At 47.7% G+C, this 19,188-nt stretch overlaps 1 protein-coding gene across 2 annotated transcripts in view; it reads right to left on the reverse strand.

Moving 5' to 3' along the window:
• PRKCA (protein kinase C alpha) overlaps positions 1 to 19,188 on the reverse strand; it is a 498,125-nt gene that overhangs the window by 68,856 nt on the left and 410,081 nt on the right. For both annotated transcript variants that reach the window (XM_004041114.5, XM_063706165.1), the window contains 3 exons: positions 6,450 to 6,587; positions 3,611 to 3,784; positions 412 to 503 (listed from right to left, as the gene is read on the reverse strand). In XM_004041114.5, coding sequence (XP_004041162.1) covers positions 412 to 503; positions 3,611 to 3,784; positions 6,450 to 6,587 — 404 coding nt within the window. The remainder of the gene's footprint in view (positions 1 to 411; positions 504 to 3,610; positions 3,785 to 6,449; positions 6,588 to 19,188) is intronic.

Raw genomic sequence — 19,188 nt, forward strand, 5'->3', positions numbered from 1 at the left:
CATGTTTAGGTTTATAACATTCAACCTAAAACTGGGCAGAATCCCACTTTCCCATTTCACCCAGCAGAAGTCCCCAGTTGGGGCTGGGCATGGTGGCTCACTCACGCCTGTAATCCCAGCACTTTGGGAGGCCGAGGTGGGCAGACAGCTTGAGCTCAGGAGTTCGGGACCAGCCTGGGCAAGATGGTGAAACCCCATCTCTACCAAAAACAGAAAATTAGCCAGGCATGGTGGTGTGTGCCTGTAGTCCCAGCTACTCAGGAGGCTGAGGTGGGAGAATCACCTGAGCCTGGGAGGCAAAGCCTGAGTGACAGAGTGAGACCCCCAATCTCAAGTGGGGGGAAAAAAAGGAAGTTTCCAGTTGGTAGGACTTGGTTGCTCAAATTAAAGGACTTAAAAAATAATACTCACACTGCTTGTGGTTCCTTAAATTTTCCTACTTGCTGAATGTGGTACATGAGGTCCCCGCCGTTGACATACTCCATGACGAAGTACAGCCGATCCTGCAGACCAAGGTTCAACACGTGAGCAGGGCTCCTCCCCAGCCAAGTGGCTCCCTTTGCTCTTCACAGGTTGTGTTTTGCTTTCTCATTAGTTAAATGGGGACTGCACGGGCAGATGTGCTCAGTTTAGAGCTCTTTCACATTTTTTTCCAAAGAAAGAATAAGTAATAAACCCTACTGCATGAGGGCCTTGGGAAGTATAAAGTCATTACATAACCCTGAAATAATGGCTCTCCATCAACGTGCCTTCCTGTTACATATGCTCTCTATTATAGTAATGGCCTCGAACATTCTTCCCTATCTTCCTATACATATAATAAATTTCTAAGTAAGGGATGGTGTGAGGAATCCACATAAGGCAATTATTTCATTTTAACTAGTGCTTCTCCATGGTCCAAATGTTTAAAGGCTGGTTTGCAGTGTCTGGGAGGCGTGCCATACTAATGTAGTATCGTGTTTAAATGGATACTCCTGAAAACACATCTCTCAGGCTTAGGATTACACATGCTCAATATATTTACTGGATGGACATGGGACAGGGGACTCTAGATGGAGATGCTAATCAAATGTTCTTTTGCATCTGTAATATGCCCAAACACTGTTTTTCTATTTTCTCTGTCACTGGTAGGCTAAGTGTTGGCCCCATGATGGGCATGTATCATAGACCCAAATAAATCTGCATATTCATGAGGACATTATGCTGGGACAGATAGGAAGATGGAGGGGTTTAACAGTGAAATAATGACCTCTGCTCTCTGTTAGAAAACATCCCCATTTCACAGAGGATATTAAAGTGCTGCACAGGGAGAAAAAAATGATGAAGCTGGTGCTAATAGCCAGGAAGCAACCCTGGGAGCCCCAATCTCTAGCTTTCCTGTTATGAACTTTAATTTCATCTTCATTTCTTTGTTTTGTAGCTTTCCAGAGCTTAATCAGGGTAACCAGGGTTACAGGCTCTGGGCTGGGATTCAGAGCCGTGGTTGTCTCTTCCGAGCATGCTGCTCTCATCTCTCCCTGGCGTGACTTGATTCAGAGTCAGTGGGAACGGCTGGGAGCAGGAAGCTCAACGTGCCGCCAGTGCTAGGCTGACACGTAGTGGCCGGCGCCTGACTCCGCGGCCACTGCTACACACCCAGAGGCTCTGTGTGGCTGCAAAGCCATTTTGAGATTCTAAAACACAAAAGCACTGAGAGGTTCCTCCCAAGAGTTTTCAAAGAGGCATAAGACAGAAAGTCGATCTCTGATCAATGGGCAGTTGAAAATAGTAATAATCGCATCAATTACAGCTACTGATTATGGAGTCATATTTTAAATGGGCAGCCTCTGAGGAGTGGGAAAGACCAGCTTTGGCAACGTCTCACTATGGTGCCATCTAAACGTCTATGTTTCTTTTTTTTCTTTTTGAGACAGAGTCTTGCTCTGTTGCCCAGGCTGGAGTGCAGTGGCGCCATCTCGGCTCACTGCAAGCTCCACCTTCCGGGTTCACGCCATTCTCCTGCCTCAGCCTCCCGAGTAGCTGGGACTACAGGCGCCCGCCACCACGCCCGGCTAATTTTTTTTTTTTTTTTTTGTATATTTAGTAGAGACGGGGTTTCACCATGTTAGCCAGGATGGTCTCGATCTCCTGACCTCGTGATCTGCCCGCCTTGGCCTCCCAAAGTGCTGGGATTACAGGCGTGAGCCACCGCGCCCGGCCACGTCTGTTTCTTGTAGGCCACTTGCAAGCCCTGCAACGGACTGATTAGTGCTTTGGAATGTTCTTTTTTGTCCTCTATTTAGTTTTACTTTATGACAGAGCTCAGCAAACTTTTTCCATAAAGGGCCAGACAGTATGTATTAATATTTTAGGCTGTGAGTGTCTCTTGCAGCGACTCAACTCTGCCTTCATGGTGCAAAAGCAGCTGTAGATGACAGGTACAGGAAGGACTGTGGTGATGTCCCAAAACAGCTGTTTATGGATGCTGAAATTTAAAATTTGACCTAATTTTCACGTGTCACGATATATGACTCTTTGGATTTCCTTGTCGTGACCTTTCCTAAACTCACAAGCCATAGAGAACAGGCCACAGTTTGCCAATCCCTGTTGTGTGGCATTGAACAAGAACATGCTCTTTTACAAAATCAAGTCTCCTTATGCTTCAGTGCCATGTTTGGCAGTGGAACCAGAGGTCTTAAAAAGCCAAGACTGTGGCCAGGTGCGGTGGCTCATGCCTGTAATCCCAGCACTTTGGGAGGCTGAGGCGGGTGGATCACCTGAGGTCAGAAGTTCAAGACCGGCCTGGCCAACATGGTGAAACCCCATCTCTACTAAAAATACAAAAATTAGCCGGGCGTGGTGGCAGGGGCCTGTAATCCCAGCTACTCGAGATGCTGAGGCAGGAGAATCCCTTGAGCCTGGGAGGTGGAGGTTGCAGTGAGCAGAGATCGCACCATTGCACTCCAGCCTGGGGAAGAGAGAGAGACTCCATCTCAAAAAAAAAAAAAAAAAAAAAGCCAAGACTGTGAGTTTTTTGTTTGTTTGTTTTTGTATCCCGAAGTCTTAGCACAGTACCAGGCATGAAGAAAACCCTTCATGGAAATGTTTGCTGAATTAAGGCCAGGCACAGTGGCTCACACCTGTAGTCCCAGCACTTTAGGAGGCCAACGTAGGGGGATCGTTTGAGCTCAGGAGTTTAAGACCAGCCTGGGCAACATGGTGAAACCCCAGTCTCTACTAAAAATACAAAAATTAGCTGAGTGTGCTGGGGTACATCTGTGGTCTCAACTACTTGAGACTGCAGTGGGCCGTGACTGTGCCACTGCACTCTAGCCTGGGTGAGAGAGTGAGATCTTGTCTCCAAAAAAAAAAAAAAAAAAGAAAGAAAGAAAGAAAAAGAAATGTTTGCTGAATTAAATGGCATGAATGCCAAGCAGAGGACATCACAGAGAAGGCATGCTCCAAATCTACCAGTGAGAGAGGTGGGAGGTGGTCCCCAGTCACCTCTGCTTGACTTCACAACACACCTTTCTCCAGCCTTCTCCAAAGGAACAAGATGCTAAGAAACTTTGGGCTGAGGCGTAGCTCTGAGAGCTGGGTACTGCATCGCAGGGATCCCCAGGGTGCTTACCACTGTCTGGAAGCAGGAGTGCAGCTGCGTCAAGAACGGGGGTTTGTCAAGCAGGGCCAAGACTCGCTTTTCTACCATGGTGCACTCCACGTCATCATCCTGAATCACTACATCCTTCTTCAGGATTTTGATTGCATACAGTTCTTCTGTGCCCTTCCTGTCGGCAAGCATCACCTGAGAACACGTCAAGAACAACCTGAACACTTGTAAGCACACATCTTGGGGGGCAGAGGGAAGGAACCAGGCCAGGTGATGGCTCAGTGACAGTTTGTGCACCTTTGTCAATGTGGGACATAAAAATATTAAACTTTATGTGCAAATTTGTAAATTCTACACATCACTACAAATTCAGTCCCTCCAGCATTTGCAAAACTTCAACGCTGCCAAGATTTGTAAATGGTATAGGCCACTGCCACATGATGGCACTATTTTGGCTGCTAAAATGAATACTCAACATTCTCTATCAGGATTAGTCTGGAATTATGCACATTTTTCAGGAGTATCCTTAGAGTGAAAGCTGACTGACATTTATAATCTCTCAAGTCAAGAACCTAGACTTGAAATCAGTTCCTGGGTCTATGAAATGTGGGGCCACAGAAACCAAATGGAGATACAGGCAAATTGCTGAAGACCCCATGTCAGTATCTCTTAATGATTGTATTTGCTTACTACAAGTGAACATTTAATTTTTAGTTGTGAAAACTATTCATCAACCAGCATTTCTGAGCATCCCTTCCGTTCTGAACACTGAGAAATAGTAACACACAGTGAACCCACTATAGCTTTTTGGATGCAGTTGTTTTTAAGGAAGTAGAAACCAGGTGAGGACTGTGCACTCTGATCTGAGAGGCCAAATAAATGCCTCTTTAGTAACTAAGATGGACCCTAATGTCACAGGCATTTGAACCAGAGTGACTCCATCTTGAATAAGGGATGGGAAAAATAAGGCTGAGATCTGCTGGGCCGCATTCCCAGGAGGTCAGGCATTCTTAGTCGCAGGATGAGATAGGAGGTCAGCAGGGCTAGTATCACAAGACACAGGTCAGAAAGACCCTGCTGATAAAACAGGATGCAGTAAAAAAGCCAGCCAAAACGCACCAAATCCAAGATGGCGATGAGAATAACCTCTGGCTACCCTCACTGCTCATTATATGCATTATTAGCATGTGAAAAGACACTCCCACCAGCACCCCAACAGTTTACAAATGCCATGGCAATGCCCGGAAGTTACCTTATATAGTCTAAAAGATGGAGGAACCCTCAGTTCTGGGAACTGCCCACCCCTTTCCCAGAAAACTCATGAATAATAAAACCCTTGTTTAGCATACGATCAAGAAATACCTCTAAGTATACTCAGTCAAGCAGCCCATGCTGCTGCTCTGCCTATGGAGTAGCTGTTCTTTCATTTCTTTACTTCTCTAACAAACTGACTTTCACTTTATTCTGTGGACTCGCTCTGAATTCTTTCTTGCTTGAGGTCCAAGAACCTTCCTCTTGGGGTCTGGATCAGGACCCCTTTCTGGTAACATTAAAGTTAAGGAAATAGTTATCTATGGGTTGAGGGTTCAGGGCCCAGCTGGCATGGCAAATTTCTAAATCCCTACAGCTACAAGATAAACCACTCTCGCTAAACTCCCTAGCAGTAGGAGCTATCAGGCCCCTCCTAACTTTGATTGACAACTCAGATCACTATGACTTGGACTGGACAGAGAACTGGCCTTACAAACATTCTTTTCTGTGATGCAACTGCAGACCTGAAGCCAGTTTCAGCAGCTTGCAGAGCCTGCACACAAACTGTTTTTGGGTCCTGTGGTTCACCTTTTGATCTAAAGAGCCAACTTCCACCTTTTTTTATTTATTTACTTTTTTTGAGACGGAGTCTCCCTCTGTTGCCCAGGCTGGAGTGCAGTGGCATGATCTTGGCTTACTGCAACCTCCATCTCCCAGGTTCCGGCGATTCTCCTGCCTCAGCTTCCCGAGTAGCTGGGATCACAGGTGCACACCACTGCACCCAGCTAATATTTGTATTTTTAGTAGAGATGGGGTTTCACCATTTTTGCCAGGCTGGTCTCAAACTCCTGACCTCAAGTGGTCCACCTGCCTTGGCCTCCCAAAGTGCTGGGATTACAGGCATGAGCCACCATGCCTAGGCAAATTCCACCTCATTTTAATGCTAAGTCCCCACCCCAAAGTGAACATAAGATGCATGTTACATATATGTTCATCCATTGTGCCTGTGCTAGGCTTCCCTCATAGATAAGTCAAGCTTTCCCCTCAAACCTGTTGAGTATGGATGACTCTACTGTGTAACATGGACCCTGTGAGGCATAAAACCCAACCTGCCCTTTCTCTCCTCAAAGAGAGGGCACCTTCATTTCACACCATAGACTTTCTTTTACGGGTTTGCAAACTGATATCACCAATAAACCTCTCCTTTCTACCATTTAGCCATCCTGGTGGTCTTCTGGATGACTGTACAAATCACAGGGAAATCTTTTTTTTTTTTTTTTTTTTTTGAGACGGAGTCTCACTGTCTCCCAGGCTGGAGTGCAGTGGTGCGATCTCGGCTCACTGCAAGCTCCACCTCCCAGGTTCACGCCATTCTCCTGCCTCAGCCTCCCAAGTAGCTGGGACTACAGGCGCCCACCACCATGCCCAGCTAATATTTTGTATTTTTAGTAGAGATGGGGCTTCACCGTGTTAGCCAGGATGGTCTCGATCTCCTGACCTCGAATCACAGGGAAATCTAATGTGCTATTCTGCAAACTGTGGGGAGAACAAAACTGATTCGACATTCTCTGCAGAAGCCCCTGCAATTTGCAGACAACTGTCCTCTTACCTTTCCAAAACTCCCCTTTCCCAACACCATGAGGAAATTGAAGTCCGTGAGTTTCACTCGGTCAAGGTTGTTGGAAGGTTGTTTCCTGTCTTCAGAGGGACTGATGACTTTGTTGCCAGCAGGCCCAAGTTTGGCTTTCTAAATAACAAGCACAAATGGGAAACACGTGGGTCATTTTTCTGGGGAAAGAGTGACAGAAACCACCGTGCTGTAACTGAGTTTAATATTTGCTTGGAGGTGGGATGGGGTGAGAAAAGGAACAAAGGGTGAGAATTGAGTACCTGTTCAGATATCAGCAGCTACACTCACCCTACAGGGAAAGTCAGCAAAGTAGCAGAAAACTGCTCTCCCTATTAAGAGACAACTCTTTACACAGTCAACCTAGAATTGATGTGTGGGGATCTGTGTAGGGCTGGTTGGTTGTAATTCTAGTATGTCAAAGTCGACTTCTTGGGAAAAACAGTGCTTCGGGTCCATGAACATAATAAAGGAAATAAACTGTGTACTGATGCTTTTTGTATTTGTAGATTTTCCAATTTAAAATTAATCTGCATAAAGGAAAACTTGTACCCACACCAAAAGGGAGGAAAATGTTCTCTGGAGAGGAACTGCTTAAAATGGCAAAGCCGTTGGGATGATTCATTGCTATTTTCAAATGCACAGTAAGAACAGGGGTTGGGTTTTTTTTTTTTTTTTTGATTTTTTTTTTCCTTTAAATCAAGAGTTGAACTCACAAAAAGACATGGTGATGTGCATAAGAAGAGATCCCAGCACTCTGGGAAGCCGAGGCGGGTGGATCACCTGAGGTCTGGAGTTTGAGACCAGCCTGGCCAACATGGTGAAACCCCGTCTCTACCAAAAATACAAAAATCAGCTGGGCATGGTGGTGCGTGCCTGTAATCCCAGCTACGTGGGAGGCTGAGGCAGGAGAATCGCTTGAACTGGGGGGGCGGAGGTTGCAGTGAGCTGAGATTGCGCCATTGCACTCCAGCCTGGCGACAGAGCAAGACTCTGTCTCCAAAAAAAAAAAAAAAAAAAAGGGAGCACAAGGCGCCCTTTGCGCCTGAAGAATATCTGGTCACTGCCTGGTGGGCGAGCTACCAGAGGAGTTTTTAGAAGCTCTAGAGGGGGCCCTGCCCTCATGACTCTCACCAGGGCCTCAGAGTCCATGTCAAAGGCAAAAGGTAAAAGGGCTCAGCAGAAAAAGGAAGGTCAGTAAACCCACGGGAAGTCTCACTGTCGCTGAAGGAGCCCTGGAGAAGCCTGGAGTGGGCTGAGTCTCCCAGCACAAGACTCCAAATTTTGAACATCTGCCTGACGGGAAGGAGCTGGTTGTAAGAAGCGTCAGCTGCTGACAGGTCCAGGACCCTGGTCCCTGGCTAGACCTCCACAGCCACATCCCTGAGCCCTAGGGCAATGATTCTTGCCTCGGATACATTCTTTTTTTTTTTTTTTTTTTTTTTTTGAGACGGAGTTTTGCTCTTGTTGCCCAGGCTGGAGCGCAGTGCAGTGGCGCGATCTCAGCTCACTGCAACCTCCGCCTCCCAGGTTCAAGCGATTCTCCTGCCTCAGCCTCTTGAGTAGCTGGGATTCGCCACCATGCGTGGCTAATTTTTTTGTATGTTTAGTAGAGATGGGGTTTCGCCATGTTGGGCAGCCTGGTCTCGAACTCCTGACCTCAGGTGATCCGCCCACCTCGGCCTCCCAAAGTGCTGGGATTACAGGAATGAGCCACCGCGCCTGCCCATTCTTAATGAGAGGGTGCACCTCCCTCCCTAGTGCAGCAGACCTTAGCTCTGGAGCTCTTTCCAGGAACTCACTCCAGTCAACACCTTGGTGGTTACCAAGATGATGGTGAAGGAGGTAAGGAAGGCACTCAAGGGGCTTTACTATGGATCAGCAGCAGAGAAGGCTTCTGAGGAATCATCCACCATCCCTCTTGGAGCACCACCATGCCTTCATCCCACAAGTACTGACTGAGCCCCCTTGTGCTCTCTTGGGGAGCCTCTGCATTTGCAGGAGGAGCCCCTGCTGATACAGGAATTCAGCAGGACTGGTTTCACAAGATACAGGTCACAAAGAACCCCTAATAAAACAGTCTGTGGTAAAGCCAGCCAAAACCTGCCAAAATCAACAAGGCAATGAAAGCAGTCTCAGGTCTCCTGGCTGCTCATCGTATGCTAATTATAATACATTGGCATGCTATAGGAAACTCCCGCCAGCACCAAGACAGTTTACAAATGTCATGGCAACATGTGGAAGTTACCCTACATGGTGTGAAAGGGGAATTCTCAGTTCCAGGAATTCCCTGCCCCTTTCCCAGAAAACTCATGAATAATCCACCCCTCGTTTAGCATTTGATCAAGAAATAACCACCAAAATAGCCAATCAGCAGCCTGCAGGGCTGCTCTGCCTATGGAGTAGCCACCCTCTTATTCCTTTACTTTCTTAATAAACTTGCTTTCACTTTACTCTGTAGGTTTGCTCTTGAATTCCCTCCTGCCCAAAGCCAAGAACCCATGTGGCCTCTTAGGCTGAACCCCAATTTTGGGGTTCACCCTGTGACACTGCCAGCTGTGTCTAGATTCCCAACTCTAACAGTACTTGGCACAGGACATGCACTCAGCTCTCTGGCTGAACAAATACAGAACTGAAGCCCAAATGTGCTTATCCGATGCTCTGCTGTTGGGTGATGCTTTTCTCCGATAACAATAACTTGCTCGTGGCCAGACATGGTGGCTCACACCTGTAATCCCAGCACTTTGGGAGGGTGAGGTGGGTGGATCACGAGGTCAGGAATTCAAGACGAGCCTGGCCAACATGGTAAAACCCTGTTTCTACTAAAAAAAATACAAAAATTAGCTCGGCATGGTGGCACATGCCTGTAATCCCAGCTACTCAGGAGGCTGAGGCAGAATAATTGCTTGAACTGGGACTGGGGAGGCAGAGGCAGCAGTGGGTGAGACTGTGCCACTGCACTCCAGCCTGGGCTATAGAGTGAGACTCTGTCTCAAAAAAAAAAAAAAAAAAATAACTCGCTCATACAGGGATCAAGTCTCAGGGCGTGTGAACATGCTCTGATGAGTTGAGTGCCCCCATTTGACCAGAGACATTAAAACATGAGGGCGAGGTGGCCCTGATATTTTTGCTTCCAGACTGAAAGTGTCAACATGGTTGAGCTCCACCTTTGTTGGCAGCATGTAGTGGAAACACCTGTGAATTTGGGGCCACTGGAAACGTAGAAGGCCCATAAAGATAAAACATGAACTGTGATGCTACACATACTGGCCTGCCCACTTCGGCAGGGCCAGCCCAGTCCTCTAAAAACTGGCCCCGGCAATGATTCTAAGTTGAGAAACTTCCTAGGCTGTGTCTACATTTAATTTTTAATTTTTATTTTTTTGAGACAGAGTTTCACTCTTGTCACCCAGGCTGGAGTGCAGTGGCGCGATCCCAGCTCACTGCAACCTCTGTCTCCTAGGTTCAAGCGATTCTCCTGCCTCAGCCTCCTGAGTAGCTGGGATTACATGTGCACACCACCAAGCCAAGCTAATTTTTTTTTTATTTTTAGTAGATATGGGGTTTCACTGTGTTGGCCAGATTGGTCTCGAACTCCTGATCCATCTGCCTCGGCCTCCCAAAGTGCTGGTATTACAGGTGTGAGCCACCGCACCCAACTGGCTGTGTCTAAATTTAAAAGAATAGATAGGAAGTCCAAATTTGAGATGAGAATACCGACTATGCCACCCTGCTCTGCACTTCTGACTTAGAACAAGAAAAAAGTTACCAGAAAGAGGCACAGATTAATTGTATTTTCTCAGGATTCACAATAACATCTGAAAACACCCAAACACAACTGACTTGCTGATCTGAGATGCTTGAAACAGTTGAAAACCACTTTCACCTGGGTGAAGTTGCTATTCATACTACCAATGAATGCCCAGCTTCCAACTGTAGCACGCAGTTCTACCCAGCTATGCTGGACTCCTCTGACATTCCCAGAGAGTCATTCCTCCTTCCTCCTTTGACAAGTCACCACCACAGTCAGGGGATGTGGGCTGATGCAGTGATGAGCCTCCAGATAGGTAGGGGGCCTTTTTACACACTTTGCCATCTACCGCCTCGACTGCAGACATAACCTAACGATGGCCTTGTGAGTTTCATGTTATCATATTAGTCTGGTTATAAGCATGAGACATTGCCCACAATGGCTGATAGAAGCATTTTTACATTCAAGTACTTCTGAACTTATTTGCAATATGACCTTGGCCTCAGGTCTCAAATCAATCACCAGGTTTAAGAGGAATATCCACAAAGGAGACACCTGCTTGCACAAGGTGGAGCTGGGCAGAGGACGCCACAGGCTTCCTGCTCTGCCTGGGCAGATTCTTTTCAGCCGGAAGCAGCGCTGAGTTTCTGGAGGCTGGTAGAACAGGCAGCTGGTTGGGAAGGAGACAGACCGGTGTGTGGGGTCCAGGGCAGGCTGACCACATCCATATCAGAGAGGTAGCTTCTCAGTGGCCTGGCCCAGAGGGTCAGAATAGATTTCTCCCCAGCCCAAGCCAGCCCTGAGATCAGAGCAGACCCAGCATCTTCACGTCCTTGCTCCCCCAATCAAGAGCAGCACTTCTGTTTCCACTACAGAACACACTTCCTGAGCCATCTCCACACTGCCACCTGCAGGCCTTGCTGCCAAAGGACACAGAGCCATCCAATGCTGAGTTTTTGAAAGCAGCTCTATTATGGTAGGAAACTCCACGGTACGGCAACCTCAGAGGTCTGGGCCGGCTTTGAGCAAGTCCCACTTTCAATCTGGGTCTAATCAATGCTGGGGTTGAGGGAGACAGCCAGTGGATATCCGAGCAGCTACATCACTGGGGGTGGGGGACGCCTGAGGGCAGGGGGACGAGGAACCATATAGGACTTCCAGGTGGGCAGGGGCGCCAGGGCAAGATCAGATGCAGCGCGAGGCTTGACCTCCAGACCTTTGGTCAGCACCTCCTCTGTCTTCCTGAAGACCCAGCCTTCCCTGGCCTGCCGTTTCTCCTCCACCCCTAGCCTGGCTGACCTCTCCCACTTCTTCAGGTCCCAGCTCAACTGCTATTTCTTCAAGAAAACTCAAACAGGAATAATACAAGGTGGTAGCAGGAGAACAGAAAATTCCAGGCAGCAGTTTCATGGGACTAGCAAAAAAGAAAAAAAAAAATGTTGAAATAACTGCATAAGCTAGGGGCCCACAAGACCCTAAACATCAGGATGTGGGCCAAGCTGGCTAAGACCAACTGGACCCAACATGGTGCTGGATTTGACCCAGTTTCACCTGGGACCTCACTGTCCACTCATTAACATCCTCAATCCTCTACCCACCAGTGCCATGGCCGTTCCAGGAACACCAATATTTAGTGTAAAAACAGGTGGCACCACATTTCTGAGAAATCTCCACCTTTTTCTGGGAATCTTCAGGAATATCCCACCCCTTAAAGAAGTCCATAAAGGTAGCAGGCCCCAAACCCCCTTGCACGCCACTCTCTCTGGAGTATGCCTGCCTTTCCCTTTCTCGAGTGTGTACTGGTCACTTTGCAATAAATCTCCATATTCTCACTATTTTCTGACTCATCCTTGAATTCCTTCCCGTGGCAGTATCAAGAGCCTGGACACCAGCTGAGGTCAAGGTCCCACCAGCGTTTGGGGACCTCCCCTAGCCCACGGGCAGCAAAACCCCTCCCCAAAGATGTGCCATTGCTCTCGCTGGCGGGCTACTGCTAAAATGACAGCAGGAGCCAGGCACGGTGGCTCAAGCCTATAATTCCCAGCACTTTGGGACACCAAGGCAGGCGGATCACCTGAGGTCAGCAGTTCAAGACCAGCCTGGCCAACATGGTGAAACCCCCGTCTCTACCAAAAAATACAAAAATTAGCCAACGTGGTGGTGGGGCATGTAGTCCCAGCTACTTGGGAGGCTGAGGTGGGAGAATCACTTAAACCCAGGAGGCGAAGGTTGCAGTGAGCCAAGATCGTGCCACTGCCCTCTGGCCTGGGTGATAGAGTGAGACCCTGTCTCGAAAAAAAAAAAGACAGTGGTCCTGTCCTGGATTCACTGGCTTCCCACACGACAGAGAGAAGGCTGAGTGCTTTGAAGGCTGAGGAGGACACTCGCTCTGCTCTGTCTCTCGGCTTATTTCCCACCACTCCCTCCGCCTCGGTCCCAGCCATGCCAGCCTGCCGCAAGCTCCCACCCGTCTCCTGCCTTGGGACGCCAGCTCCGCCCTTCCCTCTTCTGCTGTTCACAGTCATCCTCCACAGTGGTCTTCCTGAAACCCCAACACTCCTTCCTTCTCCCAGTTAGCTTTCTTCCCGGAACCCGTTGCCACCTGACTGCAAGTCTGGGAGGGCAGGGGTCTTGCTGTTCTGTTCACCTTCAAAGTCCAACTCAAGCGCCTCCTTTTGGTTTCTCTGGAATTTCCAACCTGCAGCAGACAGGGCCCCACCCGTATCCCCTGAGCTTTCTGTCCTGCACACCTGCGAACACTGAGCTTTCTGTCCTGCACACCTGCGAATACCTGAGCTTTCTGTCCTGCACACCTGTGAACACCTGAGCTTTCTGTCCTGCACACCTGCGAACACTGAGCTTTCTGTCCTGCACACCTGCGAACACCTGCGCTTTCTGTCCTGCACACCTGCGAACACCTGAGGGTTCCATTCAGGCCACTCCTGCAGAGGGAGCCCGAGGTGCCCGAGTTATGGGAACAGGAAGCCTGTTCCAGAATGTTCCTCCAGCTCACAAGAAGACCGAGCTCCAGCTGCCCACAGTGGTCATCAGCTTGAGAACACAACCTTGGCTGGGTCCTCCCCTTACCTGGCTCGCATCTCTACTCCCCACCCATGTCTCCTGGGATCCCTTCAGGATGAACTTCTCAAAACCATGGGGCTACGTCAGCTTCTGGGGAACCTAACACACATTCCTTCTTGGAATTTTTTTTTTTTTTTTTTTCTAGACAGGGTCTCACTCTGTCACCCAGGCTGGTGTGCAGTGGCATGATCATGGCTCACTGCAACCTCAACCTCCTGGCCTCAAGTGATCCGCCCATCTCAGCCTCCTGAGTAGCTGGGACTACAAGCATACATCACCACACCCAACTGTTTTTTTTTTTTTCTTTTTTTTTTTTGTAGACATGGGGTTTCACCATGTTGCCCAGGCTGGTCTCAAACTCCTGAGCTCAAGTGATCCACCCACCTCAGCCTCTCAAAGTGCTGGGATTATAGGTGTGAGCCACCACACCCAGCCTCTTCTTCTTGGATTTATTGATCTGTCTTCCTCACTAGCCTGTGAGATCCTAGGAGGTAAGGACCAAGTCTTACTCAAGTTTGTATCTTGAGACCAAGCACTATATCAGGCACATGCATTCAAAACTCAGAGTTCTCTCTCTCATTCATTCACATTTGTGCTCATTAAGCACTAAGACTGACAGAACTGACAGAGGCCAACTTGTAGCCAGCACTAGTTGGCCAGATGACAAACTAACATAAAAAGGCAGCTGATGGTCAGGTGAGCTGGTGCAGACAAGCAGCCCAGGACTCCATGCATTTGCACCTTCATACATAATCTGAACTCCTTCTCTCAAGCAATCACTGTTCATGCTGGGACAGCCACAGAGAAGTGCTGGGAGGGCTCTCCTGCCTTTAGGGTGGTTGGCCACATGATGACCCTCCCCAGAGGCCACACGAGACTAGTTAGCCAGGCCAGCAAGCTGAAACCATGGCCTTGGAAGGGTTTCTCTGAAGGGCTATTCCTCTGCTGAGAAGTCTGCCTTGCCCAAGATCCAGCTGGGATCTCTGGCTCAAGAGCAACAGTGAGCCCTGAGCTGACCATTTTTCTTTCTCTGAGCTTTTTAATGGATTGTTTGGCAACTGGCCTCCCAGCAGAATTAAGAGACCTGCCCTTCCTGGCTTGCATATTGTTGACATAACTCTAGTTGTCATGACTATAATTCAGACTTCACCAGGAGTGCAAATAAAATCAATATACGTCTAGGGATAAAGCTGAAGCCAACAGCCTAACTGCAGAGATTTCAGAAAACCTGAGGAAGCAGAAGAGTAAGTGTGCTGGCATCCTTTACTCCAGCAATACAAACATGGCCCAACGTGGCCAGACGCCCTGCCGGGGGCCTGAGCAAATGGAAAATTCTGAATGCAGAGGACGAAATGCAGAAACACAGAATGTCCCCTGAAGGTGAATGAATGCTCAGAGCAGAGCATGCACTGGGCTGCTGACCTCAAGCAGATATGAACTCATTAGAAATGCTCCTGCTGATGTGTCCCAAATCTTGAGTCCATCTCACTCATTTCCAAGTTAGGTAAAGAAAGCGGTGGGGGACCAGGCTCTGAGCACCAGTCCACAGGCTGGAGACCCCCATGGCTCTCAGTGCTGCCATCCTCCTGTGAAACTGTCCTCCACCCCTGCACCAGGAGGAATCCCCTTTCAGCTCTGATGATGTCTGTTCAGTTCTTTTTTTTTTTTTTTTGAGATGGAGTCTCTCTCTGTCGCCCAGGCTGGAGTACAGTGGCGCGATCTTGGCTCACTGCAACCTCCACCTCCCGGGTTCACACCATTCTCCTGCCTAAGCTTCCCAAGTAGCTGGGCACTGGTCCTAGGACCAGCAGCATCAGCTAGAGGCTTGGCAGAAATGCAGACTTTTGGGCCCCATCCCAGATCTACTAAGTCCAAACATGCATTTTAAACAAAATCTTTGGGTGGGTCATGTGCACATTTAAGATTGAGAATGCTGATCTAAGACAGTTGGGACATTTCTCCAAGTTCCAACATCCCTGTCAAATTCACTCGTCTCTGAGACCCTTTCCACCGTCCACAATCTTCAATTATTACATAAAACCAGTGGGCAACTCTGGAAAGAGCCCTGAACTTGGATTCCAAAGAGCTCGGATCAAATCTTAATCTTACCCATTTTTGCTGTGTGACTCTGGACAAATGACACTGCCTCTCTGAGCCCCCGGTTCCTTATCTGTAATATAGTAGTAAGAAGACTGTGTCCCTGGGCTATGCTGGGCTCTCTCTCTGGACTGCACTGAAGGTGAAATAAGGTATCCTTTGCAAAAGGACTCTAGTGTAGCACCTCATGCTTTATTCCCTCCACCCTGGTCGTCATCTTCCTTTTTTTTTTTTTTTTGAGACGGAGTCTCACTCTGTCCACCAGGCTGGAGTGTAGTGGCGTGATCTTGGCTCACTGCAACCTCCACCTCCTGGGTTCAAGCGATTCTCCTGCCTCAGCCTCCCGAGTAGCTGGGATTACAGGTGCATGCCACCATGCCTGGCTAATTTTTGTATTTTTAGTAGAGATGGGTTTTACCACATTGGCCAGGCTGGTCTTGAACTCCTGACCTCAAGTGATCCACCTGCCTCAGCCTCCCAAAGTGTTGGGATTACAGGCAGAAGCCACCGCACCCAGCGTTACTCTGGTCTTCTTTGCTTTGACCCAGAAAGGAGACAAAGTGCAGGAGACTGCACTTTCCTTCAAGCTTCTGGCATGCACCTGCTCCGTGACTGTACACTGAAGGCCTCTGGGATTCAATGAGCAACTGCATGCTGCCTGGGCTAGAGTTCTGTGGGCTAACTCACAGACCAGAAACCCTGTGACCTGCAGAGATGTGTGAGGCTACAAATGGGCTTTGCAGGAGCTCATGACCTGTTGTGAGGTTGAGGCACATCCCCGTGGGCTCCCACACCCTCCTAAGGGGGGCAGGAGAGGCAATGGGTCTTGGCTCTAGCTATCCACCCTGATTTCCAGAAAGCCTGCTGAAGCCCTCTAAGGGGTCTGGGTTAAGACTGCAGCAGGAAAAGACCCTGACTTAATAAAATGGCACAAATTTTTAAAAGGAAATAAAAATGGGAACTACAGTATGTAATGTTGTAAATAGAATGAAGTGACATTAAATGCAGAAGCTGTAGCATGCTCTTTTTTTAAAAATGGGACTAAAGCACCTCACAGTTTATTGGCTATGATTCAACAACCCAGAATCCAGGATTTTTAGGTTCCTCAAAAAATGGCATATTCGCGTTTGGTTCAAGTTTGGCATTGTGATGCCACTTGGAAGACCAGGCAGTGTTCCCTCCCCATTTGAAAATTTACTGATGACTGACACGTCTCACTTTATACCACAGATACATTCTTGAAAAGTCACAATAGTTTGCAATCACTGAAGCTATTAACAATTCAAAGAGCTCCTGCAGTGGCATTCTGTAAAGCAAATCATACAAAATGAATCTGAATATTGCAAACCCAAATTCGCCTACATGGGGGTTATGGTACATGTGTAAAAACATCTGTGTCTGAAGCTATCCGTGTGTAATGTGAGAAGCTCTCCACATTCAGCTCCCTATTAGGGGTTTTTTCAAATTAAAATTGAGGGTGGTTGTGACAAATGACTTACATTGTATATCTATGAGGGGCTGGATGGCTGGAGACGTTCATTTTCTAATAGGTTAAAAGTTTGCAGCTGCTGAGCTGTGACAGTGTGACAGTCTAACCCACCTTAACAGCAATTTCAAAGGGTTTAACTTAATACCATAGATACTCTGCTATGTTTGAATTTTATATAATGAATATACACTATATGGAAAATCAGACAGACCATAAAAATAGAAATTTCTGACCTCTAATACAATAGCCCTCTGCCCAGAAATTCTTACAAGGGGTGCTGATTTATCTCCAGTATGAATACAGGTCCAAAGATTCATCTACAGTTAAGAATCAGAATCTGAACCATTACTCCAGGGCTCCCGGTGGGTCCATCTCATCATCATAGAACTCCTGGGCAGCCTCTGAAGTACTGTTTAATGTCTAATTGTCAGAGGCGTTCAAACCAGAGCAACTCCATCTTGAATAGCAGCTGGGTAAAATGAGGCTGAGACTTGTTGGGCTGCATTTGCACTCCTGGGAGGTCAGGCATTCTTAGTTACAGGATAAAACAAGAGGTCAGCAGGACTGTTCTCAGAAGGTACAGACCATAAAGACCCTCATGATAAAACAGGATGCAGTAATGAAGCCAGCCAAAACCTGCCAAAATCAAGATGGCGAGGAAAGCGACCTCTGGCCTCCTTGCTGCTCATTATATGCTAATTATAATACATTAGCATGCTAAAAGACACTCCCACTAGTGCTATGACGGTCTATAAATGCCATGGTAACATCCAGCGGTTACCCCGTATGGTCTAAAAAGGGAAGGACCCCTCAGTGCTGGGAATTGCCTGCCCCTTTCCCAGAAAACTCATGAATAATCCACACCTTTTAAAGCATATGATCAAGAAATAACCATAAAAATAGCCAACCAGCAGCCCTTGGGGGTTGCTCTGCCTATGGAGTAGCCATTTTTTTTTTTTTTTTTGAGACGGAATCTTGCTCTGTTGCCCAGGCTGGAGTGCAGTGGCCCGATCTTGGCTCACTGCAAGCTCCGCCTCCGGATACACGCCATTCTCCTGCCTCAGCCTCCTGAGTAGCTGGGACTACAGGTGCCCACCACCACGCCTGGCTAATTTTTTTGTATTTTTAGTAGAGACGGGGTTTCACCATGTTAGCCAGGATGGTCTCGATCTCCTGACCTCATGATCCGCCCGCCTCGGCCTCCCCAAGTGCTGGGATTACAGGTGTGAGCCACCGCACCCGGCCCATTCTTTTATTCCTTTACTTTCTTAGTAAACTTGCTTTCACTTTACTCTGTGGACTTGCCCCAAATTCTTTCTTCCATGAAATCCAAGAACTCTCTCTTGGGGTCCGGATTGGGACTTCTTTCCAGTAACGTAACTACATTCCACTTTAAATGTGTTCATTCTCACCTATTTTGTAAATATGCCTTCAAAAATACATGATCTCTTAGCATTCTCGAAAATAAGGCTTTGATTAATATACTTATCAAAGACAGTTGCAACGTGTGGAGAGATGACAACAGAAGCTTCTTTCTACTTCTAAGATTCCACGGACAGGCCAACGATGACCAACCATAGGAACAAATGAATAATTGTGGATTTCTCCTACCATTTTTTGTACAATGATGAAAGTTCTCTGTATTCACGGCTAATCTGAACAACACTGGCAAAACAACACTGATGGTGATTCATTGCTATTCCATGTAACAGGGCATGGTTAACAGAAATAGCCATGCCACATATAACCAAGGATGCCCAGCACAGCATCATACCTCTAAGGTAATGCCTTTACCTGCACCCACTGCAACGTTAGTTAAGAGAGATCAAGTGTTTCGGAAGCAGAAAGCCACAAAGGAACTGAGGGTTTTCACGGTATCGTTAGTGGAATATGGCCTGTGTATTTCTAATAAGCTCCAAGTCATGATATCTATTATCTTCTACTCGGTAACGGGGCAACAGGTTAAAATGATGCTACTTAATGGGCATGACAGCCTCCTGGGTAGCACAGTTAGAGTAAATAAAATGTCCGCTGTTCTCTGGCTCAATACTTCATCTGCTGGGACACGCCAAGCACGCTGCCGCCTGAGGGCCTTTGCAGTTGGGCACTTCCTCTGACCCAGATAGGCACGGGACTCCCTTCTATCTCTGCTCAAAGGATGCTTTAGCCCCGAGGCTCCCTACTCCTTCTGACATTGTCCCTGCACCGGTTTCTGCGGTGCATACTCCCTCCCTCTCTTCTCATTACCAATCCTGTATTTCTCTACTTGTTTGTTACTTTCTTTGGCCACTGGGATGAGCACG

This window comes from Gorilla gorilla, chromosome 4, assembly GCF_029281585.2.
Source record: "Gorilla gorilla gorilla isolate KB3781 chromosome 4, NHGRI_mGorGor1-v2.1_pri, whole genome shotgun sequence".
Classification (NCBI taxonomy): Eukaryota; Metazoa; Chordata; class Mammalia; order Primates; family Hominidae; genus Gorilla; species Gorilla gorilla.